Below are 26,502 nucleotides of genomic sequence, written 5' to 3' on the forward strand. Positions count from 1 at the left end.
GTGTTAGCATTAGCATACGTCATGTAGCTGAAGGTGTTAGCGTTAGCATAAGTCATGTAGCTGAAGGTGTTAGCGTTAGCATACGTCATGTAGCTGAAGGTGTTAGCGTTAGCATACGTCATGTAGCTGAAGGTGTTAGCGTTAGCATACATCATGTAGCTGAAGGTGTTAGCGTTAGCATACGTACACCTATTCACCATGTTCTCTCATCTCTTATTATTTTAAACTGCATTTACAGATTAAATGTCTGTTCTTGGTCTTGGATTTCATCAAATAAATTTCCCCCCAAAAATGTGACTTATACTCCACTGAGACTTATGTATGTTTTTTTCTTCTCTATTATGCATTTTTTGGCTGGTGCGACTTATGTAGTACGTCATAAGGCGCTGGTACAGCTGGCAGCCCGGTGTAAACGCTCTCTCTTCTTTCTCACACTTATTGTGCTTTATCTCCTATATTTTGTAAATATAGTTAGTATATTTTTTCTATTTTACTGTACGATAGGGACACGCGCTGGAATAGTTTTTTAATTCAACTGTTTTTGACTTTTTTCGGCTGGATTTGAGCGTTTTTCGTTGCGTTCGTTGTGTTGTTGTGACGTGAGCTAGCTCCGAGCAAGCCCACCAGCCCCCGCGCGCCCTCCGGCCGCGCTAAAGTACGGCGTGTCGTCGGTACACGTTTATATACACGTTTATATGAAAGAGGAACTTCACGAACGGTCGGGACACGCACTGGAATCGCTTTAAATTAACTTGTTTTGACTTTATTCGGCTGGATTGAGTGTTTTCGTCGTGTCGTGGCGATGTGTCTTGGCTCTGAGCCCCCCGGCTCCGGCCCCGCCCCCCGGCCGGCGCCGTACCGCGTTTACACAAAGGAAGAACTCATGAAACTGCGGAGAACTGTCGTCTTACCCGGAGATCATCACGTTATCCCGGCGGACATCCTAAGGAAAACGCAACGAAGCAGACGGGCTGGACGTAAACTCCGAGAGAAGAGAGGGACAAACAGGAAGTCAGTTCCCGCCGTAGTCATGGGTAACGTGAGGTCCCTTCAAAATAAAATGACGGAAATAGCGAGCCTCATGCGGTCCCAGAGGATTTATAGGGACAGCAGCGTCTTGATTTTCACAGAGACCTGGTTAACAGCAGAAATGCCAGACTCTATTGTAGGTTTGGACAATTTTCATCTGCCGCGGGCGGACAGAACTAGAGAATCCGGGAAGAAAAGAGGTGGAGGTCTGGCGGTGTATGTGAACACGAGCTGGTCCAAACCTGAACACTGCACAGTGAAGGAGCAGCTATGTAACGGGGATATTGAACTATTGGCTATTGGCATGAGGCCATATTATCTGCCCCGGGAGTTCTCACATGTGATTTTGATCGCAGTCTATGTGGCCCCGTCTGCCAATGCTGAAGATGCTTGTGAAGCACTGCTCTCTTGCACTTGTAGGCTACACAGCAAACACAGCATCCACAGGCTCTCTTCCTCATCTCTGGTGACTTTAACCACGCGTCTCCCTCTTCTGTTCTACCAACATACACCCAGTATGTTACCTGCCCCACCAGAGAGAATAGAACATTGGACTTGTTTTTTGCCAACACCAAGGAGGCTTATTCTTCTTACCCCCTCCCTCCCCTGGGCAGCTCGGACCACAACCTTGTACATCTGAGGCCTGTGTATGAACCCATCGTGCGCAGGCAGCCTGTGGTGTCCCGTGAGGTGAGGATGTGGTCTGCTGAGAGCGAGGAGGCTCTGAGGGACTGCTTCAGCACCACTGTCTGGACTGAGCTTTATGACCCACATGGGGAGGACATCAACACCATCACAGAGTGCATCACGGACTACATCAACTTCTGTTTTGAGAACATTGTTCCCTCCCGGACGGTGCAGTGTTTTCCAAACAACAAGCCATGGATTAACCGTGAACTGAAGGCTCTGCTGAAGGAGAAGAAGAGAGCCTTCAGGTCAGGGAACAAGGAGGAGCTGAGGACTGTGCAGAAGGAGCTGAGGAGGAAGATCAGGCAGGCTGAGGCCGGCTACAAGAGGAGGATGGAGGAGCAGCTGCAGCAAAAGAACATTCAGGGAGTGTGGAGGAGCCTGAAAACCATCTCGGGCTTCAAAATCCCCCCTGCCCAGACAGAGGGGGATCTACAGTGGGTGAATGATTTAAATGCTCACTTCTTGAGGTTTGATCGGTCACCCGCCCCTCCCCCTGCACAGCTGCATGCTCCCTCTTCCACAGCTGGACAATGCCCTGCATCTGTTCCTCTTCATTTCTCCGCCCCGGACCATCAGCTCCCCACTTCGCCTGGACTCACCCATCCCCCCAGCACACGGTCCCCCTGCCAACCACTGACTGTCACAGCAGCACAGGTGAGGAGTGAGCTGAAGAGGATTAAAGTGAGGAAGGCAGCATGACCTGATGGCATCAGCCCCAGGCTCCTTAAGTCCTGCGCAGATGAACTGTGTGGAGTTATGGAGCATGTCTTCAACATGAGCCTGAAGCTGAGGGTGGTACCACAGGTCTGGAAGACCTCCTGTCTGGTACCTGTGCCTAAGACACCGCGCCCCAAAGACCTCAACAGCTTCAGGCCAGTGGCTCTCACGTCCCACCTGATGAAGACACTGGAGCGGCTAGTCCTGGACCACCTCCGCTCCACCGTGAGCTCAGCCATGGACCCGCTGCAGTTTGCATATCGGTCTGGCATCAGAGTGGAGGACGCCGTCATCTCCCTGCTGCACCGCTCTCTCTCTCACCTGGAAAAGCCTGGCAGCTCTGTGAGGATTCTGTTCTTCGATCTTTCCAGCGCCTTCAACACCATCCAGCCGCTGCTCCTGAGGGACAAGCTGGAGACGGCTGGTGTGGAGTATGACCTGGCAGAGTGGATCCTGGACTACCTCACAGACCGACCCCAGTTTGTGAGAGCCCGGAACTGTGTGTCTGACACTCGGACCTGCAGTGTGGGGGCGCCCCAGGGCACTGTCCTCGCGCCCTTTCTCTTCACCCTTTACACTGCAGACTTCAGACATGACACGGACAGCTGTGTCCTGCAGAAGTTCTCTGACGACTCTGCCATCATCGGACTCATCACGGACGACGATGACGCGGAGTACAGAGGACTGGCGCAGGACTTTGTGGACTGGTGTCAGCGGAACCACCTCCTCATCAACGTGGGGAAGACCAAGGAGATGGTGGTGGATTTCCGCAGACGCCACCCCACTGCCCCCTCACCAGTGAACATCCAGGGACGGGACATTGAGAGAGTGGACTCATACAAGTACCTGGGTGTTCATCTGAACCACAAACTGGACTGGACTCATAACACAGACGCACTGTACAGGAAGAGCCAGAGTCGGCTCTACCTCCTGAGGAGACTCAGGTCTTTTGGAGTGACAGGGCCACTCCTGGAGACCTTCTACGACTCTGTGGTGGCATCGGCCCTCCTGTATGGTGTGGCCTGCTGGAGCAGAAGCATCACAGAGAGGGAGAGGAAGAGGCTGGACAGAGTCATCAAGAAGTCCAGCTCCGTCCTGGGCTGTGCTCTGGACTCGGTGCAGGAGGTGGGGGACAGAAGGGTCCTGGCTAGATTCACATCTATGCTGGACCATGAGTGTCACCCCCTGCAGGACACTCTCTCCGCTCTGGAGAGCAGCTTCAGTGAGAGACTGATCCACCATCGATGTGTGAAGGAAAGGTTCCGTAGGTCTTTCCTTCCTGCTGCTGTCAGACTTTATAACAAAAACTGTTAGTACTGAACACTCGCAATACTGACCTAACCTAATACTGATGTGCAATTCTGTCATATGTGCAATTGCTGTTGGAATTCATGTGCAATTACTGTGAAATTCATGTGCAATCTATGTGCTGTCGTGACACATATTCATGTGCAATTACTGTCGGGATCACATGCAATGGTATTTATTTATTTATTTGTCTATGGGAGTTTTTATTTATTTATAGGAGATCTTCTACTGAAAGTGTTTTTCATACTTCCTATAAGTGATCTGTTCTTCTGTATCTACCTCTGTATCTACCTGCGTTGCACCAATGAAATTTCCCCATGTGGGACAATAAAGGAATATCTTATCTTATCTTATACTCCGGAAAATATGGTACAGTATTATGCATATTTCAATATTCCTCCCACTTCAAGGTCGAAACGTCAGAATAGAAACGTATAGTTCTTGCAGCTGGCGTAGGGAAAGGCGCGGCTTGTTGGTGTAAAAGCACCTGTTGCTTGTGGGCCGGGGTGCTGTGGCCCACCGCGGCCGGGAGCTGCTCCGGTTGCTTCTGGGGCGAGCTGGTCTGGGACGCGCTGGTCTGGGACGCTCCTTTGGTTTTCTCCTCCTGCTGCTGCTGCTGCTTCTCCGCAGACTCTGGGCCGCTTTCTGTGGTCATGGTTCAATCGAGCTGCAAGAAAACAAGACAAACGTGAGACATAAACAGGAGCGTCACTCTGAATTTAGAAGGACACGCGTAGAAGAAATGGATTGTTGTTTTGGAGATTGGCAAAATTAGAATATCGAGCGTATCGTCTATAGTTAAAACTATTAAAAATGACCTCAAAAAGAGATAGAAACATAATGTAATCTCCCAAAACAAAAGGTATAAAGTGATATTTCTGCACTTTTGGGTCAATTCATGTTTTGTGACGTTTACAGACACATTCTAGCACATTCTTGATGCATCGTCTGAATGTCGTCATCGAGAATCTAAAAATACATATTGCCCACCTTCAATTGTAATAACATAGTAATAGACCTACGTGACCTACTTTTATGTATGATTTATTAATAAAGCTGGTCATGTGTTGTGTTGGACTATGAAAAACATACAAAGAGCTGTGTTTCGTTTAACTGAGAAACATGATCTTTCAAAATTTGACTGTTTTGCAGGTTCGTTTTGTCATCATTTGTCAAGTTGTAATGGACGTGTGTGTTAACGCAACATCGCACAACATATATTTCTGTTACAAAAGAATAAAATAAAAAAACAGATAAATGTAGTTTACATTACAGACCCTTGACTTCCTTGACTTTGTTTTCACTTTACATTCTGTAATTGTAGTCTTGTTTTTTATTACTGGGTTCTTTGGTCTTGTTTTTCTTTAGTCCTGATTTTTTCTTTAAATCAGATTTTTTTTCTTTACATCTGATTTTTTTTTTTCTTTACATCTGATTTTTTTCCCCCTCTTTAGTCCTGATTTTTGTCTTTAGTCTTTTTTCCTTAAATATTTGTTTTCTTGAGTCATTATTTTTTCTATAGTCCTGTTATTTATTTATACCGTTTTTGTCTTTGGTCCAGATTTTTTTTTTAATTTGTAGTCTTTTTTTTTTAATCAGATTTTTTTTCTTTACATCTGATTTTTTTTCTTTTTAGGTCCTGATTTTGTTTTTAGTCAGCTTTTTCTTTTTCTTTAGTCCAGTCATTTCTTTATGCCCGTTTTTCTTTAGTCTTGATTTTTGTCTTCACTCCTGTTCTTTCTTTAATCCTGTGTTTATCAAGTCCTGCATTCACATTCTATTCTTGTTTTACACATTTTATTATTAGCTGCACAACTCACGTGTACAAATACACCGTCACATGACAAGCAGAGCCACTGAAAACAATAAAAACAACTGCACAAACGCAACGAAACTCTTACATAACACAACTAGACTGATGATTGGTGAAATCCCCAAAGTAAACAGCGGGACACTTTAGGGGTAATCCCACCTCTTTGCCTCCCTCAGACCGGGTACATTTTATACACTCTCCGTGCCCCGCAGCATATTTACAGACAGTTATCCCAGGCATCCCAACACCGCCGCCCCCCTCGCCCCCCTCGGCCCCCTCGCTCCTCCAAACGGAATCCCAAAAGCCTCAAGCGGAGAAAATACCAGAGCAGACGCCAAGCAAGACGACGGCAGCTCAGCCAGACTCTTCACGCGGCAGAAGATCACATTAAAGATCTTAAAAATCTACACAACAGGTTTAAACGACACATTTCACTTAAACGTAGAGAACACAAGTGTAGTTCAGGTTTCACTAAACATTTTGCCTATTTTTCTCCAGTTTGATCATTTTGGTAAAGTTTGTAATGTTACTTCCTGGTTGGACATGAATTTGTGCTCATGACATAGAGGTAATTCTACAACTGTTACCTAGCAACCATAGTGTAAACAAGAGCCAAAATCCATATAAATTACACAATAGCTATGATTTGACAAACCATATAACCCTTTTATTTTGTTGAAAGATCGTTTAAACGGTCAGAAAAGTGTGTCAGTTAAGTGTAAATTGTCTTGATGGCATGTCGCACGTTGATGACATCACAGAGGGATTCTATTTTAGAACTAAGATCAAAAACTGCAACTTAACAGAAGTAAAACTACGATAAATATTTACAGCAGGTGCTATTTTACCAAACTAAGTCTTCATATGGTTAGATTCATAAACGTAATAATAATTCTACCAGGAGTTAGGTCTCGAACAAGCATCACGTACAAATGAAAGGTGACGCCAATTCACATGAAGTTAACGTTTATTTCATGATATCTATGTCTTTTATGTGGTCTCCTCACCAATAACACGTAAAAGAGGATGTTTAGTGGTCACTGTAACTTACCAGAAGCACACATCAGATAACTCGACTTAAAGCACCTTTAGCTCAGGTGCCAGCACTAGACGCTAATCATGATCTAAAATACATCGCCAAAAGCTTTACACGTTCACCAATGACTTTTGTCGAGACCTTGACCTGAAAACCCTCTTGATTAGTCATAGTTTGTGAATTTTGGCGGCTAATGCTGGGGGCTATACATAGAAATTCTTGAAAATTCCAAAACTAGCTGAGTTGCTAAGTAGCCGTTAGCATGAGCAGCTACTAGCTTACACACCTTAGCAACGCTTAGCACAATAACACACTGTAAGGCTGTATGATGTTGTAAAGTGATGAAAATATTAAGGCAAGAAAATCTGAAATAATGGACATTTTGTCGACATTAGAAACAAAAAAGGAGGATTTTGGAGACATAAAAGTCTAAATTCCGCCTGATACTTTTGGCTTAAAACTTTAATAAATCAGGCTTGGAATGAGATATTAACAAATCCTTCTGAACGTTTCGTCAAAATCTTGTCAAGTACAAGAGTGTAAAGTTTGGTGTGTGTAGGTACTACTTTAAGGGCTAATCTTTATGTTTTTTATGTTATGTTATAGACGTTTCTGCCTGTGTAATTTGCCATGTTTGATTGCCGATTCTCTACTCGTTGCTTTACAGTTTGGAAAAGGTTATTAAAAAGGTTCCACACTAGTACAAATGTAAAAAAAGTATATACAATAAACGCCAACACAAAAGATAGTTCACGTGTTTCTAAAATTGGACAGCAGTAGTGGCAGTAGTAACAGTTGCGTTTGCCCGGCGACAGGACGCGCTCGGTTAACGGCTTTGACATTGGTGCATGGTCTGCAGAGGACGTGGGCGTGTGCCGGGCGGATGCCAGTCATTCTGCTGCACAACGCCATCGCCGCGCCGTTATTTATAGCGTCCATGCCGGGACGAGGAGGAGGAGGAGGATCTACCGACGCCACCAGAGCCAAAAGAGCTAAAAGTGACGGCGGCGCAAAGGTCGCAGCGATTCACGAAATGCGGAACGCGATGAAGATGACGAAAACACTGCGAGTTAGGGATGTCGAGATTATAAGGTTAACTGGTGATCCTGGTTATTTAGGTCAAAATATAGTCGTAAGAACTAAAACAAATTATAATCAGGACAATTTTAGAAGCAAATGTGTGTATTTTGTCCAATACAGCGCAAAAAAATAGACCTAAATGTAAAGAACTTTGGCTGTTTTTGTCACATTTAACCTGTATTTTGTCATGAATAATCGTTAAATTGCATGTTTTCCTCTCACAATAATGGTAACACTTGAGATATACATCTGTTTGTTGAAATGGTCGGGACAGTATTTGCGCTTAAACGTGACGATGGCGCTGCATCGCACGAAATCCGACTGCACCGCTGCATTATGGGTTAAAACAGGGTCGCGGACGTCCAAACGTAATTTCTATTGATTTTACCCCTCATATTGTGCTGTTATTATGCAGTAAAGTGAAAAGTATAGACAGTATTTATGTCCATAGTCTTTTCAATCGAACGTTTTTGTGGGAAATGATCAAAATCGGCCCCACGTATCGCCAAAAATATCTGCTTCTCGGTCATCGACTGGCTCTGGATTCTAACGTCTGCGTCATCGTCTGTCGTGGAGAAAACTTAGGCAGGAAAAATAAATAATGTGTCGTTTTAGAGCCAATTTCTAAATCAATGCAGTTAATCACAGCTCAAAGACTTAAATCGGATTACAATATAAAACCGCAAAAGCTTTCTAAAGCACCCAACGCTCAGAACAGAGATTTATGAGATTTTTAAACGGTCGCAAACTGGTTATAATGAAGAGCAGTACCAGGATTTGCAGCATTAAAACACTAAAAAGGTGCAATACCAAGCTGCATTTACTGTAATCCGGTTTGATTTCGTGGTTTGGTTTCGCGCCTTAAAGTACTGACTGAACCTCTGAACGCTCCGGTGCGTAAAGCGTCCGCTGCCGTTCACAAGGGTCAGCGCTGAGTGGACGCTTTGAGCACGTTACAACCCGCAGCGGCTGTAAAAGGCCGTATAGATTGATTACTAATCTAGATTACAAGCAGAGAAACGCGACGGCATCAAAGTCACAAGATCAAATTCCACTCCTGGTTTTACACACGAGAAGATAAGGATCATCGAGAGCGCATAAAGGGAGGAAAACAAGCTTACTGCCTCGCGTTACGAGCAGGGACGTCCAGATTATTGGGTTAATCGATAATCGAGATTATTCAGCTCACAAAATTATGGTAAAAACCAGTAGTATTAATAATCGTGACAATTTTAGAAGCAAAATGACATAGTTTTTGTTCAACATACGGCCGCAAAATAGAACTAATATGTACTGTATTTTCAGGACTATAAGTCGCACCTTTTTTCATAGTTTTGGCCCGGGGTGCGACTTATACTCCAGAGCGACTTATGTGATATTATTTGTTATTTTCACACTGACAACCACAAGAGGGCGCTCTAGGCTCTAAGCAACGCAGAAGAAGAATCTGCACTTCCTCTACCTCTGGAGTTTGTGGAGTTGTTTAGAAGTGACACAGAGGAAGAAGAATTCAATCAAATAAATTTCCCCCAATAATGTGACGTATATTCCAGTGCGACTCGAGTCCGAAAAATACAGTTTATCTGGCTGTTTTTGTCACATTTAACTTCAGTTTTGTAAAGCCGCTGACAAACTTGAGTGACATTAACATGTTAGACCATGTTATTTCACCGTTGTTTGGTCACGGTCTCAATAATAATCGTGAATAATCGTCAAAACGTGATGTTTTTCCTCACAATAATCGTAAAACAGTGACCATAAAAATCGAGTGGTTGCACTTTATCATTTGAATTTTGGGTCCAACATTGGCATGAATACAGATGAGGCCATAAACAGTTTAAACGTTTCCATTTTTAAGCCTCAACATCACCACTTCACGACAAAATCGAGTCTAATTTACGACTAGGAAAATAGTATGTAACAATTTACGATGTAGCGCTCCAGCAATACTTTTGCGATATACTGTGCAGCCATGTTGTCCCGTGTCACTTTTTGGGGTATTTACAGCTTAGTCCGAGTCACATGGCGCGCTCCGGAGTCCTTTATCGTTCAGAAAGTGAAAAAACACAGAAAACAGAGGAGGGACGGGACAGAGGAGGGACGGGGACAGAGGAGGGACGGGGACAGAAGAGGTACTGGAACAGAGGAGGGACGGGGACAGAGGAGGGACGGGGACAGAAGAGGGATGGGAACAGAGGAGGGATGGGAACAGAGGAGGTACTGGGACAAAGGAGAGACAGGGACAGAGGAGGGACGGGAACAGAGGAGGGACGAGAACAGAGGAGGGATTGGAACAGAGGAGGGACGGGGACAGAGGAGGGACGGGGAACAGAAGAGGTACGGGAAAAGAGGAGGGACAGGGACTGGGGACAGAGGAGGGACGGGGACAGAGGAGGGACGGGGACAGAGGAGGGACGGGGAACAGAGGAGGGACGGGGACAGAGGAGGGACAGGGACTGAAGAGGGACAGGGACAGATGAGGGGCGGGGACTGGGAACAGAGGAGGGACAGGGAACAGAGGAGGGACAGGGACAGAGGAGGTACGGGGACAGAGGAGGGACGGGGACGGGGAACAGAGGAGGGACGGGGACTGGGAACAGAGGAGGGAGACTGGGAACAGAGGAGGGACGGGGAACAGTGGAGGGACGGGGAACAGTGGAGGGACAGGGACAGAGGAGGTACGGGGACAGAGGAGGGACGGGGACGGGGAACAGAGGAGGGACGGGGACTGGGAACAGAGGAGGGAGACTGGGAACAGAGGAGGGACGGGGAGCAGTGGAGGGACGGGGAACAGTGGAGGGACAGGGACAGAGGAGGTACGGGGACAGAGGAGGGACGGGGACGGGGAACAGAGGAGGGACGGGGACTCGCTTGCACCATAGAAAAGCCTGAAGAATCGGTCAGTCAGAGCGGACAGGCGGCTCTTCTCTGGGCGCTCACAATCGCCACACTGGGCCTTGTGTTGCCGCGGACACAGACGTTATGCAGCATTCACAAAACGGGGAGTCATTTAGAGCCGCGGACACTTAGCGACGGAGCGGGGGGATGAAAGGGGGAGGGGGACGCTTTACTGTTGTTACTGGTGGAAAAACACTACTTTTCCACGTCTGATAAAGAGTCGATGCAACGCAAAGAATGTCGAGCAAATAAAAACCTTTTCCACTCGATAAACGACAGCGATTTCAGGTGTAATCTTTCAAACCACGGAAAATATCTTGTGCGTTTAACTTATTCTGTGCAATACTTTAACCCAGTTGTGGGCCGTGTTGACAAAAATGGAAATCTTAATCATTTCATTCGACTGTTGTATTATGTAAATCCAACAGAAATGTGCCAAGTCGTGTTTTTAAGTGTATTTGTTGAGTTTTAAGTAATAGAAAAACATGAAATGACAAATTAACCACAAAAGTGCAAAAATGTGTAAAGTAATGTTTTTACGTGTATTCGTTGAGTTTTAAGTGACGAGAAAAACGTGAGATGACAATCAAATTAACCATTAAAAGTGCAGAACTGATCAATAAGACTCCAAAACAAAAAACTGCAAAGCTAGTTATTTAATAAAAACAGCCTTTAGTTTGAAAGTCTTCTCCAACAGTAAGTCCTCAAATGGATTAAGTTCAGCTTTATCTGGGTAAACTTTTGTAAAAATCTCATATTCACATTCTAAACAACTACCGTATTTTCCAGACTATAAGTCGCACCTTTTTTCATAATTTTGGTCGGGATGCGACTTATATTTATACTTATACTCCAGAGCGACTTATTTGTTATTTTTACACTTGCAACCACATTTCATACTCCAGTGCAACTTATATATGTTTTCTCTACTATGCATTCTCTACTATGCATTTTTTGGCTGGTGCAACTTATAGTCCAGAAAATACGGCAAATCGATCAACATAATTATCTTTAGTTGCAGCCTTGGAATATTGTTTATAATAAAAATATCTGTAAACTTCCAAATAAAAGCCATACTAAGTTATATTTGTGCGCCTCTCTTTGTCATTTTACAGTCCAACCCTAACCCATATTTGTCCAATATTTGCATTGACATTTAACATTAATTTTTGTCCATATCGCCCCCTAACTGCAAGAGAGTTGAATTTGTAATTATTGTTTAACCTAATAATCTTGACTTCCCTAAACTTCCCGGTCGAGCGGGTCAAAGAACAGAAGAAGGATTATTCAGTTAATCAATAATGGTGATTAATCAGGTCACAGTATAATCGTAAAGACTAAAATAAACTATAATCGTGACTGTTTTAGAAGCTAAATTAAGTGGTTTTAATTCAATCTATAGTGAAAAAAATACACCTAAATGTTGAGAAATGGTGATGTATTGGACGGGATTTTACGCAGTGTCAGTAATAATGGTGAATAATCGACTAAAAACACACAGCCTAAACAGAACTGTATAGTAAAGTAAAGTGAAGTACAACCGAGGGGCTCAGAGCGTTTAGTCATTTAGCATTAAACCTGAGGCAGAACGCCATCAAACATGTGCCGACGTGAGGAGCCAAGTTTGCTCTCAGCGGCCAAAATAAACACGGTAGTTTTTGCTTTTTTACTTTCACTTTCGACACAGATGAATGAGACACGTTCAAGAGATGTCGGGATTTAACGAATATTCACGATTATTATTGAGACCGTGGCATAAACAACAGTGCAATCTGGAATTTCCTTTCATTCCCGAGGTCTAATATGTTACTGTTCCTCAGGTTTGTGACCCAAATTGGACAAAAATAGCCAGATAAAATTAAGTTCTTTATATTTAGGTTTATTTAGGCTGTATATTGGAAAAATTAAAAACAAAAAATACATAAAATGACCTGCCCTATGCAGGGAAAGAAGGAAAAACTAATACAAATAATAATGAATAAATAATAATAATGCTATTTATTAATAATAAACACTGCTTTTTTTATATATATATATTTGCAAAGAATTCAAACAACCTTCTTTCGCGTCATCATTATGGGATGTCGTTTGTAGAATTTTGAGGCAAATAATGAATTGAATCTACGGCTGTAACAGAACAAAAAAAGTTTTTCAGACTTCCTATAAATGATCTGTTCTTTTCTTCTGTATCTACCTCTGTATCTACCTGCGTTGCACCAATGAAATTTCCCCATGTGGGACAATAAAGGAATATCTTATCTTATCTTAAAACGCAAATACTTTCCCGACGCTCTGTAAATGATCATTTGACTTTGATTAATCCCACACCTTCATCATTGTACAGGCAACTTTACTGTCATTTTAGCCTCTTACATCCCTGCAGGAGCAAATGTATTTAATGTTTTACACATATAATGTAAAGCTTTGCCGTGGCTGTTGTATTGACTCGTGATCAGAAGTAGCTGTTTGTCCTTTTTGTTTTGTGAGAGTTTGTGTAGAATCATAAAAGTCGTACTGCACTTACACACTTGTCCATTTTTTTAAAGTTTTTACTCAAAAAGTTATTCCCTGGCGAGTTTCGTTTTGAGAAGGTTCAAATGACCACCATTTCACAACAACAGAAAACGAATAGAATACATTTGTTAGTTGGATTTCAGAAGCGTGTGCGTGGGCCTCAGAACTCCTGCCATGGACACACTACATCGTTACCTCTGGAACATTCTCCTGGCGGCGGCAAAAATGCACCACTTTGACAGTGGGCAAAAGTTGGACTATTGTTTGGGTTTACATGTGTTTTAGTTTTGCTGTATGTCTATTGATTTTGTGTCTGTTGTTGTTCTCTTTCTGGTTTTGTTTATTGTCTATTCATTTATTTATTTTTTAAACATTTGAAAAATATAAAAAAATAATACTACTTCTACTAATTAAAAAAGAATAATATATTTAAAAAAAAGAAAAAAAGAATAATATATTAAAAAAAATAAAAAAATAACAATATTCCAAAAAAAGAATAAATTAAAAATACGGGAGAACAAAATTGTGTTATTATATATTATGTCATAATCTCATCTTGCCTGGTTATTCTTGTCTCAGTCTCAAGTTTAAACCAGACAAAAACATCAAAACGCAAATTACTTTTACGCCGCCGCCGACTGCACATATTTCCACATATTTCACAACAGAGGAACTTTAGTGAAATGGGAACGAAAACGCTCACTTCCTCGTGCCGCGTCCACGCTTCACACGAGGCCCATTTAAACCCATCAATCCTTAAGTTTCTCCTTTAAAGCGTCCCCCACGTCTGCAGGGGCCGACAGCTGCCGCACATGCACACACACACACACACACACACACACAGACACACACACTGTAACCGGAGCCTCTCCCCACACACACACAGGGGCCCGAGACACCTCTGGGGGCGGGGTCTCAGGAGCCGTGACCCGCGTTGACAAACAGCATTAGTGATGTGTTTGACTTGAGTGCGATCGATAAGCACCAGGAGCAAGTGGACAATCCGGTGACCGCTCAGGCCCAATATCGACTTTCTTCAGTCCGAACTCGACAGGAACGATAAAAGACAGCTATTTATACACCGTTTCCGTTCGAATAATACATGAATCAGCGTTTTCCATAAATATGAAGCGTTTTGGGGAAATTACAGGAGGAAATGCTGCTTTAGTTGACTTTATCTCATCGGCAGCAGCAATTGGCAATTCTTTTATGATTAGTCGACGAGTCAAACTATTATTTCTATTGCACATTGAGACTTTTTAAATACCATATTTTCCAGACTATAAGTCGCTTTTTTTTTTTTTTTATAGTTTTGGCCGGGGTGCGACTTATACTTATATTTATACTTATATACTTATACTCCGGAGCGACTTATGTGATATTATTTGTTATTTTCACACTTTTGGCTGGTGTGACTTATACTCCGGAAAATACGGTAACTTAATTTTGCATTGCAGTTTCTTAAAGCCGGTCACAGACTTGAGGAACAGACCATGGGAATGAAAGAAAATGAAACGCGTCACTGTCGTTCGGTCTCAATAATCACGAATGATCATTAAATCGTGATGTTTGTTCCCACAATACTCGTAATTTGGGGGAAATACCATTCTCGATGGGACGACACCTTGAGGAGGAGACAGAAACAGCCTGACACAGATTCTCCCTAAAGACCAGCAGATGGCCCAGTCACAAACACAGCGGCCAAACAGATGTACACAAACCCTTCAGAGCGATGCCTTTTGGCCGGGCGCTATGGAAACTTGGGGCGGGGGACACGTGCTGCAGGTGAATCCCTCGTCCTTTCAAACACTGAGCAGCCCTGCTCTGGTTCAGCTCATTCAAACAAACCAGATCTGTTCTTTGCCAGAGCAGAACATTCTTCTGCCAAAGAGACACAGCCACCAAAGTGTGAGAGGAGACGGGCAGAGACACAAGCCAAGTATGGAAGCAAACTGGAGGAGGAGGAGGAGGAGGAGGAGGAGGAGGAGGAGGAGGAGTAGTAGTAGTAGTGGGAGTAGGAGTAGGAGTAGTAGTAGTAGTAGTAGTGGGAGTAGGAGTAGTAGTAGTAGGAGTAGTAGTAGTAGTAGTAGTAGGAGTAGTGGGAGTAGGAGTAGTAGTAGGAGTAGGAGCAGGCTTTTAGATAGAGGGCCGTTTTCCCGTATTTTAGACGAGGTATTTTAAAATGTGGACGGGCATTTTTGAGTGCAGGGACGGCCAACCGTGCACGTGCCACAGACGCACACGGCACACAGCGCTCGCACGGTACCCGTGCAATCGTTTACAGTGCCGCTTTATTTAGTAAAAGCGTCGGAAAATACGGCGCGGTACGCCGCTCCTAAGTGGCGGAGTGTGATCATAATTTTGTCTTTCAATATTCTACAAAAGTACTTTTTGCGGACAAAATTATTTGGACGGGGTGTTTTCAAATCATATCTAAAAGCCTGAGTAGGAGTAGTAATAATATTCATCATAAAAGTAGTAGTAGTAGTAGTAGTACTAGTAGTAGTAGTAGTAGGAATAATATTCATCATAAAAGTAGTAGTAGTAGTAGTAGTAGTAGTAGTAGTAGTAGTACTAGTAGTAGTAGTAGTAGGAATAATATTCATCATAAAAGTAGTAGTAGTAGTAGTAGTAGTAGTAGTAGTAGTAGTAGTAGTAGTAGTAGTAGTAGTAGTAGTAGTAGTAGTAGTAGTAGTAGTAGTAGTAGTAGTAGTAGTAGTAGTAGTAGTAGTAGTAGTAGTAGTAGTAGTAGTAGTAGTAGTAGTAGTAGTAGTAGTAGTAGTAGTAGTAGTAGTAGTAGTAGTAGTAGTAGTAGTAGTAGTAGTAGTAGCAGTAGGAGTAATAATAAGAGTAGTAGTAGTAGTAAGAGTAAGAGTCGTAGTCATAGTAGTTGTCGTAGTAGTAGTGTAGTGTAGTAGTAGTAGTAGTATTTTTGTGAAATATGTCCAGGTGAAATTGAACATTTTACTGACTTAAGCATCATGTGGATTGTTTTTGGCCTTTAAAACATAAACTTTTGCTTCGCCATTTTATGTTTTACAACTTAATACATTAAAAGCACAAATAACTTTCCATCTTTGGGCTGTGAAAACGGAACAGGAAACCCCCAGATTTCAACCGCTGACGTCACAAGCCGGAGGATATTGAAACGGAGTGATTTCCGAGGGTTGGCGCAAGACAACCTCGCAAACGGGATGTGAATGAAGCAAAATGGCGTGATATTTGTTGTTAAAAGAAGTATGTGATGAAGAGTTAATGCTGGAAAGAGTAAATAAACGGAAATGATATTATTAACAGATGGATATTATGTTGTCAAACCAAAATATTTCACAGTTAAAAAGGAACCACCAACACTTAAAATGAAACACTAAACCACCACTAAACCTCAACAAACTTTCATTGCATTTATTTTTGGGGCCATTTGTCGGTTTAATCGAATTGTGTGAAGTCCCGGGAGCCGTCTGCTACGATTATGATCTCTGCAAAACAACTCCAATTCAATCAGGAAAATTGGGAACAAAAGGAGACGAAACCAAGAAAACCTGACTGAAGCGGGAATGAACCAGAACGACGCAGAGAACGTTGGAGGCGAGCGACTTCCTCCACTGTCCCCGGAGTTATTACGACGCCGTTATTACGACGCCGTTATTACGACGCTGTTATTACGACGCTGTTATTACGACGCTGTTATTACGACACTGTTATTAAGACACTGTTATGCTGTTACGGCGACGCGATCGGGAATATGCCGTTATTGTTTCAGTAAACGTCTCGCGCGAGGTTCAAACGCTGCACAGAACGTGAATAAAACCATGACATTATGTATGTTTTACGACAATTAAATATTACAAAAATTAACATAACAACACATAATAAAATCATAAAACAAAAATAAAGAATACACCCCACCCCCACCTCATATTTACACAAAAAAAAAACTCAAAACAAAACTAATAACATTAAAGGCGCAATGGACGATTTTTCGGTGATTTGAGAACGCAGGTGGAAGTGTGCATGCGCACTCCCCCGTGCGGACTGATACAACACACACGTGTGTTTGTTTATTAGCGCAACGGAGCGCATCGCATCTCTCATCTCCCGTAGATTTCTGTCCACTTCTGCGTCAGCTCGAACTGTCTTTCTCCGTCTTCATTTTGCCCCGTACATTGAGGGAACTATATTATGATAGATCCATGCGCTTAGGCACGCGGAAACGTGGGGACGAGCCTGATGCGCCTGCAGGTGAGTGGTAGGTGCGTTTTATGATTGATACGTGGCAGGACAAATGATTTATCCACGCCACGAGGAAATATGATAAAGAATTTGCTGAAAAAAATCGTCCATACCACCTTTAATAAGAAAAACGAACAAAAAGGAATTTCAATGCGTTTAGAAGGCCATATATTTATTTCCAAAATTATTTTATTTACATATGAAATAATGTAGTATTATTATTTATTATTATGATTAATTTATTATTATGATTCATTTTATTATTATTATTTATTTATTATTATTTTTTAAAAAATATTATATTATGAAAGTTTTTTATTTATAGAGTTTAGTTTTGAAAGAAAAGACAAAACACTTGATGTTACGACTTTGCATCTTTCCAAAAACACACACATTTTTCAATTCATCTCTCGCAAAAAAAAAACACTCTAAAACATAAGCTAACTGCAAAACGGCTGAAAAAGACGCTAGCGCACAAAATACCTGCGGGAAAAATGTAACACCGCAGCCTCTGATGTTGACACAGGCAAATTGAACGGCTTCTGAGACGTTATGCACGACGCCCTCACGCGGCCTCGAAACATCTGCTGGAGCATTTCCTAACATCACTACAAAGGGCTCTTTCACGTCATTGTAGCTACGTTTTTCCATATGGCTCTGCACGCTGGGGCAGAAGTTACAGAAGCCAGGCCGGTCACCCCCCCTCCCGCTCAGGACGCTGTAAATCCTGTCGACGTTTACATTCTTGGCGTGGCCGACCGTCTTTGGCGCTGGAGGACGTTAAAGGGTTGAGAGTGCGAGGGACGTCCACGATGTAAAGAGGGACGTGAAGGTTTTGGTGCGATGGCTCTTTTACGGTTAAAGTCGTCAGCAAAAAAATTTTGATACTCATTTGAGGTATTGACTGCGTTTTTTAATCTTCCCCGAAAAGCTTTAGATTGGACTCGATCGAGAGCCGTCACGCCGTCGAACTTGTGCCAGAGCGAGGAACGTCGCAGTATAAAAGTGATATGATCCCTTTGAGTGATCGTCGACGCCGTGGCAACAGTAAAATCTTACATTCATTTTCAAAATAGCTTAATGAAATCCAACATTCTGAATATGAAGTGATGGAACATAAACAGATACAACGCACTTTTTTGGAGTAAAAATTAGGTTGAAATGACTTATTTTTGTAATACAATAATCATGATTATAATGTAAATGGCTTAATTGACATGGTTAATAAGTAAATAAAAAATACTATTAGATGAAACAGGTATTGTTTATTTATTGTATTTTATTGTTCATTCATTCGGAGGTATTTTATTTATTTTATTGTATTGTATTTTATTGTTCATTCATTTATTCATGCATGAGGTGGTATTTTATTCTTATTTTATTTATTTATTGTATGTATTCATTTTATTTATTCAATGTATTTATTTTATGTTATTTATAGTTTGTTAATGTTATTTTATTTTAATGTATTTTATTTATTAATCATTGTGTTGTTGAGTGTTGAGCCTTTTTCAAAATCAAGTTTGAAGTTTTAGTTACATAACTTGAATATTTAGGCTGTGAGTCATGTTCATTATATGGCTTTTATTTACTTTTTTTTAAAGAAATAGCCAAAGTTAGATCAAACATTGAACCTGCCCTGTCTCAAATAAATATTACGGAATAATAGAACGAAAAAGAAAAGTTACGATAAAAATACACCATAAAACAAGCGCTACATAGAAAGCACCAATTCACATTTCTATCAACAGCAAACAAACAAACAAACAAATGACAGGCACTTTTTACAGTGAATTAAGCGTGCATCCCAAAAGATCACATAAAACAATAATCCAATAAAACGTGACAAAAACAGAGACATAATTAAAGTGACGGTGGTAAATATCTCGTCACTGGATCGCAGCTCACTGACCAATGAGGATCATGCATTTCCAAGACAAACTCGAGTCCGTAAACAAGCCTAATTATCCAGAGCTGCTTCGGGCAAATGTGATTACTAAAGTCCATTAGCGCGACTGTTGCTTCCAAATGATGTTTATCTGATTAATTACAATAGGAATCCATAGCAAGGATTGGATTAGCAGGCTAACTTTAGTCTGGGATATTATGTTTGGATGTTAAAATGACTCAAGTTACTCCAAAGGAAGCGCAAGATATACCGTATTTTCCGGACTATAAGTTGCACCTTTTTTCATAGTTTTGGCCGGGGTGCGACTTATACTACATTTATACTTATATACTTATACTCCAGTGCGACTTATATATGTGTTTTTCTTCTCTATTATGCATTTTTTGGCTGGTGCGACTTATAGTCCAGAAAATACGGTACATAAAATAGAGTATAACAGACAATTGAGGGTTTTCATTTGCCATTTCAAACGGACGAATAATAGTATAAAAAATAAACGACAACTGCTAATTTACGCACTATTTTACTGCTGTGGCGTCGGGAGATAATGGAACGCAATTGTTGTTTGGATTTGTGCAAAGTTAGACTTATGATGTAGATCGCCTTGAATCCAAACAGTTAAAAATGACCTAAAAAAAAGAGACAAATGTCGAGTGTAATCTTCAAAAACACACATATAAAGTGATATTCCTGCCGTTTTGTGGTTCATTTCATGGTTCGTTCACATTTTGTACGACACTTGAACGTCAACGGAGACGTTTCAGCTTTGTGAAAACATGGTCTGAATTTTGTTGTCCAAATAATGCAAAGAAAGTAGCGAATTTTCCAGATGATAAGTCGCACCTTTTTACATAGTTTTATACTCCAGAGCGACTTATATGTGATATTATTCGTTATTTTCAGACTGACAACCACAAGAGGGCGCTCTAGGCTCTGAGGGACGCAGAAGAAGAATCTGCACTTCCTCTATCTCTGGAGTTTGTGGAGTTGTTTAGAAGTGACACAGAGGAAGAAGAATTCAATGGATTTAGTGATTTGGGGTAAAACTGATGCTTTGGTAAACTTGTTAGCATGTTCTTTATGCTATAGTTATCTGAATAACTGTTCATATGTTACGTTAACATACCAGACACTTACCACAGTTCTGTCTGTGCCTCATGTAGCTGAAGGTGTTAGCGTTAGCATACGTCATGTAGCTGAAGGTGTTAGCGTTAGCATAAGTCATGTAGCTGAAGGTGTTAGCGTTAGCATACGTCATGTAGCTGAAGGTGTTAGCGTTAGCATACGTACATCTATTCACCATGTTCTTTCATCTGTTATTATTTTAAACTGCATTTACAGATGTTCTTGGTCTTGGATTTTATCAAATACATTTCCTTTTTTTTTCTTTAGTGCGACTTATATATGTTTTTTTTACTTCTCTATTATGCATTTTTGGGCTGGTGCGACTTATACTCCAGAAAATTCGGTATTGAGATGTTCATTTTTGTCCCCATCGCCAACCTCGAGCTGTGACTCTAAAAGTAAAGTACGCCCAATATTCAACTTTACGTGTAAATGCCACGTGCACCACTTTCTCGCCCTGACCGACATCGACTGAACGTATAGAAAAAGCGAGCGATCCTGAAAATGCAGACGAGAATGTGCTTCGATACGACCTAGACGCGTGACAAGTTTGGTTAAGAAGCTCGTTCAATCAAACTAAACTGAACACTAAACAATAAGGGCTGAAAGTATCGATGAAGCAGCTTGTTTTTATCATGTTAAAAGAAAAAAAACAATGAGGTTTTTCAAGGTTATTTAGGTCACAATATCAGATATCGTAAGAATTAAATAATAATAAAATTTGCGCAACAAGCAAAACAAAACAAAAAAGCAAAAAACAAACTAGAGATTTTTTTTTTTCCAAACAGACTCGAGATTCTTCTAAAATAAAAATACTCCAGATTATTTTACAAATCCAGACTCATTATTATTTTACAAAACCCGTCTCATCATTTTTTAGGGTTGTAGGGTTCAAAAATCTTACATAACCTTTTTCCCACTCACAAAAAACAAAAAGTAAACACATTAAGGACCATCTAAGAGCGAAACGTCACTCTGATGAGTCCGTGATCCGCAGTTCTGAACAGGAAGTGAGTGCGCCCGCTTCTATTACCAAGTCATTTCAGAACAACACAGCATTTTTACAAACAACAAAACGTAAAACTATGATCTGCTCGCGTTGCGGTTCAACACAGAGTTCCACAAAAACAGCACGATACCTCCCCTTTAAAAGTTCTAAACCGCGGTTCTATCACCGGCTCAAAACACCGTCCGCTGACTGCGCATTTTAACGGTCGAGATTTGGCCCCGCAACAACCGCCGCCGCGTGACAAGGATGTAAGAGGAGGATGCTCTACAGACGCGGAGGACCGGGGAGGACGACGGGGAGGACGACCGGGAGCACGGGGTCCGGCCTAACCACGCCTACCGCAGTGCAGATCAAAAACAGCCGAGAATGTCGTCCCGGGGCCCACGGGCTCGGTCCAAAAAAAAAACAAAAAAAAAAAGCCACCGCGCACAAAGGCAATGAAACACCCGAACAATGCCGCTGGTTTACGGTTACAACGGGACCGGGACGCGTCGCCATCCCGGGACAGTGACGACGACAGGCTGCTGCCCGTTCGGTTCTAGTTTCGGCCAAAAGAACCGGTTCGCGGGGGGAAAAGCATCTGGAAGTCCCATTCAGCGGCGGGACGGAGACGCGACGCGGACGCGCGGTCACGCACGGCCACACACGGCTCAGACCCGCGCGAAAAAAGAGCGTTTTCTATTGCAGCCTTTGCACGACGCCGCGGAGGCTCTATTTTAATGTAAATAGTCAGGCATTGGCCGCGGGCGTTGCGCTTTGGCCGGGTAAAAAGGTCACGCGCGCGGGCCGAACCGATGCGCGTCCGTCCGTGGCGTGTTCGCGTGATAAAGCGGGACATAAACGGGGTAAATACCGGGGAGACGCGTCGCTGTGGCCGGGGGTGGGCTTCCTGACAGCGGTGCTCGGCTCTTCTGCTGCGGTTCCCCTTCTCTCCGCGCCGCTGCTGCCGCTGCCGCGTCGCGTCCGTGGAGCGGGGGATTGTGGGAGAAGTGACGAGTCTCCTCCCTCCGCATCCGTCCCACGCGCGCGCGCGGACACGGGACAGCGGCGCGAGGCTTTGGTTTGGGGGTTTTATTTTGGAGGTGAAATCTGGTGTTTACCGCGCGGCGGCGGCGGTTAAAGGTGCACTGCGGCACTTTACTGCGGGAGGGTTCGCCACCTGCTTGCCCCGCCCACTTGTCAAATGCAGAGGGCAAGATAAGAGAACTTTTATTTGTCCCACAGTGGGGAAATTCCATGGTTGCAACACAGATTAGGTACAGAAACAGATTAGGCACAAAAGTATAAAAATAAAAAATAGATTACTTATTAAAAAAAACTCTTGAAAAAAAAAAAACTCTTGAAAAAACAAAACAACTCAGCTGTTTTATGGACAGAAAATATTGCACCAAGATGATTGGCATTATGTCACAGTATTGCACGTGTTTAGGACCGTATTGCACGTGTTTAGGACCGTATTGCACGTGTTTAGGACCGTATTGCACGTGTTTAGGACCGTATTGCACGTGTTTATAACCGTATTGCACGTGTTTAGGACCGTATTGCACATGTTTATAACAGTATTGCACATGTTTATAACCGTATTGCACATGTTTATAACAGTATTGCGCATGATTATGAAAACTGAATGACACATGATACAAAATAAAATGTAAAGTCTAATTTGTCAGGTCGGACGAGTCATTGAACTAAAATGCAGTTAGATAAATATATCTTGAATTTTGCTGAAAAATATACCAAAATGATCACAGAATAGTTGATTTTTTTAGGTTTATAATGTCACTTTCAGTTTGTAATTTATGACATCGCACTAGGAAAATATCCAATAAACACTGGGAAAAAACTCATCTAATGTCAATTATTTTTACATTTGACTAATAAAAATATATGAGAGCCGCTTTATGTTGTTGAATTAATGATTAGAATGTCAAAAAATTAGTTTATTTTGTAAATGATAGTTTGCTGGTTTTTTACAATTTCTCAAAGCTGAAGCCCATTTCACCAAAGATTAGTTTTAGGGACTTTCAATAAAAGTATAAATATAAGTATATAAGTCTCACTCCGCCCAAAACAATGAAAAAAGATGCGACTTATAATCCGGAAAATACGGTACGTGCCAATACTGAAATGCGTCAATCACAACATCAGAAAACGGATAAAACCTTCGCATTAAAGCATTAGCATTAGCATTAGCGCTATAACAAAAAACTAACATTAAACAAACGCTCGGGCCTCAATTGTAGGACATCACAGGATTACTCAAACACGCATGAGTCAATCAATCAAAATAAAACACAGAAAATTACAACTATTGACGAGGAAACACTGTTTTGACAAGATTAAAATCCCAAATTCACTGAGCATAATATGTCTCCTTCAGGTCAGGGTAGAAACCAAAGGGACTAACTGCTTTGAAACACTCAAAAGTCAATGTTTTTCATCGTTTATCCACTCAATGTCTCCTAATCATAACCTCGAGTGGCTAAAGTAACACCAAACGTCTTTAGTTAAGCTGAATTTACGTGTACAATTCACAACATCGCTCAATGATACACAGTAAATTAGTATTATTTATACACCAGACCAATACAAACGACCCTATAACGTGCTCTAAATCCAATATTTATGTGTGTTCTTCGCTTGAACTTGCACATATAAAAGCCCGGGACAAAACTACCTCAGTCCAGTTGTGTCTGGGTCAGAAAGAGGAACAAAAAGTACAACTGCTGTATTTTTTTTTTTTTTAGTGCAGTCTTTATATTTCTGTATTTATATCAGCCGCGTTCGCTGAATTGTCGCTGTCAGAGAATTTCTTGGTACACATGTGATATACTTGTACACATGAGATATGATATACTTGTACACATGTGATGTACTTGTACACATGTGATATACACATGAGATATGATATACTTGTACACATGTCATATACTTGTACACATGTGATGTACTTGTACATGTGTGATATACTTGTACACATGTGATATGATATACTTGTACACATGTGATATACTTGTACACATGTGATATGATATACTTGTACACATGTGATATACTTGAACACGTGTGATATACTTGTACACATGTGATATACTTGTACACATGTGATATGATATACTTGTACACATGTGATATACTTGAACACGTGTGATATACTTGTACACATGTGATATACTTGTACACATGTGATATACTTGTACACATGTGATATACTTGTACACATGTGTGATATACTTGTACACATGTCATATACTTGTACACATGTGATATACTTGTACACATGTGTGATATACTTGTACACATGTCATATACTTGTACACATGTGATGTACTTGTACACATGTGATATACTTGTACACATGTGATGTACTTGTACACATGTGATATACTTGTACACATGTGATGTACTTGTACACATGTGATATACTTGTACACATGTGATATACTTGTACACATGTGGAGCAGGCGGCGCAAACGTAGACTTTTTAATTAGAGCGCGGCCGGGTTTTCTGTGGTGGCGAGCGGAACCTCCAGTGGGAACCTCTCACACCCAACGTTACTCCTGTGGCAAAACACGGGCTGCCAGTGACACGCACTGTATTCTGCTGTAGATGTAGTTCAACATAGTCGCAATTAGCAAATCACAAAGGCTGCCGTCAATTACACCTAAAACAGATGAAAGAAAAGGCACAACAACTTCTAAAACTCCACAGCAAGTACTTTGAACCCTTTTAGAAGTGTAGTGGAGTAGAACGTAATAAGTCAAGTACAAATCCACAAAAATGTTGCTTAAAGTGCCTCTGACAGGTTGGGTGACAAATAAATATACCATATTTTCCGGAGTATAAGTCGCACCAGCCAAAAAATGAAAGAAAATATGGTAGATATATTTAGAATTTTGCAAAAAATTTTGATGAAAAAAAAAGAAGAAAAAGGATCCCACAATAGCACATTTTTAGGTTTATATTTTATTCATCCATATATTTTTTTAGCTTTATTTATAGTTGTTTTTATTTATTTTTTTAGGTTTATAATTTCCTGTTAGTAATTGATGACATCACACTCGGAAATTACCCAGCAAAAACTGGGCAAAAACTCATCTAATGTCACTTTTAGTTTGTTGGATTAATGTTTAGAGAGTCAAAAAAGTTTTCTACAGATGTTTCCACTTTAATCCACAAATACCAGCTCGATTGGTATAAAACTATAATTTATATGTACAACAGGCACAGAAGAAAGTCAAAATTAGAAAATCGTAAAAACCTGTCATACACCCTTTAAGTGCCGTACTTTAGTCAATTCACTTATTTACTGACCACCGCTCGTTATAGAAGTGAAATCAATATTCTACGACTCCAATGTTACTAGGCGACGGGAAAAGTTGCGCAGCAGAGCGAAGAAAAGGCACAAACGCTGAATATTAGCGTTAGCGTTATTGCGCCAGGTCTAGCATTAGGCTCTGGCTCAGCGCAACGACATGTGACGCGTGGTCATCTGTGGACGCTTGACTCTTCACTTTTTCTGCTGGATGCACACGCTCGGTTCCCGTCTGCAACGTTGGAAATGACTAATCTTGACCCCGGCTGACCTCTGCTCCACTTTAGTGTCGACATCTCAGCGGACTGAACGCAGAACAAACCTGACAACCCGTTTCTGCTCCGTTTACTCATGCAATCCGTCTCGTCTTTTGTGTTTTTGCACTTATTTCACACATTATTTCACATTTCCAGCTTAAATAGGTGTAAAGTATTCATAAGTAATCATGACGTAAGCGGTAAAGCGTTTCAAACTAGGCGAGTAGCTTCAAACGCTTTCTTTTTAGACAACATAAGTTATAGTTTCAACATTATCGCGCGGTATTAATAGTTCTGACCGTTCTAATATTATTAAGTACCGTATATACCAAAAAATACATACTAGAGAAGAAAAAAAACATATTTAAGTTGCACTGGAGTATGAAAATAACAAATAATATCACATATAAGTCGCTCCGGAGTATAAGTATAAGTATATAAGTATAAGTCACACCGGCGAAAACTATGAAAAAAGGTGCGACTTATAGTTCGGAAAATACGGTACTTATTAAAACCTTAACTAAGAAAGGTCAAATGTTCCAGTCTGTATGATTTATTGTCAGCATTG

At 41.5% G+C, this 26,502-nt stretch overlaps 1 protein-coding gene across 7 annotated transcripts in view; it reads right to left on the reverse strand.

Moving 5' to 3' along the window:
• LOC140356017 (protein 4.1-like) overlaps positions 1–26,502 on the reverse strand; it is an 84,662-nt gene that overhangs the window by 41,234 nt on the left and 16,926 nt on the right. For 4 of the 7 annotated variants that reach the window (XM_072440704.1, XM_072440702.1, XM_072440703.1 and 1 more), the window contains exons 1-2: positions 22,215–22,231; positions 4,232–4,411 (exon numbers count right to left, since the gene is read on the reverse strand). In XM_072440704.1, coding sequence (XP_072296805.1) covers positions 4,232–4,399 — 168 coding nt within the window. In that variant the 5' untranslated portion in view covers positions 4,400–4,411; positions 22,215–22,231. Of the gene's footprint in view, positions 1–4,231; positions 4,412–22,214; positions 22,287–26,502 lie in introns of those variants that run through there. The other 3 variants (XM_072440705.1, XM_072440708.1, XM_072440707.1) reach the window with 3 other exon arrangements.

This window comes from Eucyclogobius newberryi, unplaced genomic scaffold (genome assembly GCF_026437365.1).
Source record: "Eucyclogobius newberryi isolate DKJ021-1_F unplaced genomic scaffold, fEucNew1.0.hap1 SCAF_12, whole genome shotgun sequence".
NCBI classification, from domain to species: domain Eukaryota; kingdom Metazoa; phylum Chordata; class Actinopteri; order Gobiiformes; family Gobiidae; genus Eucyclogobius; species Eucyclogobius newberryi.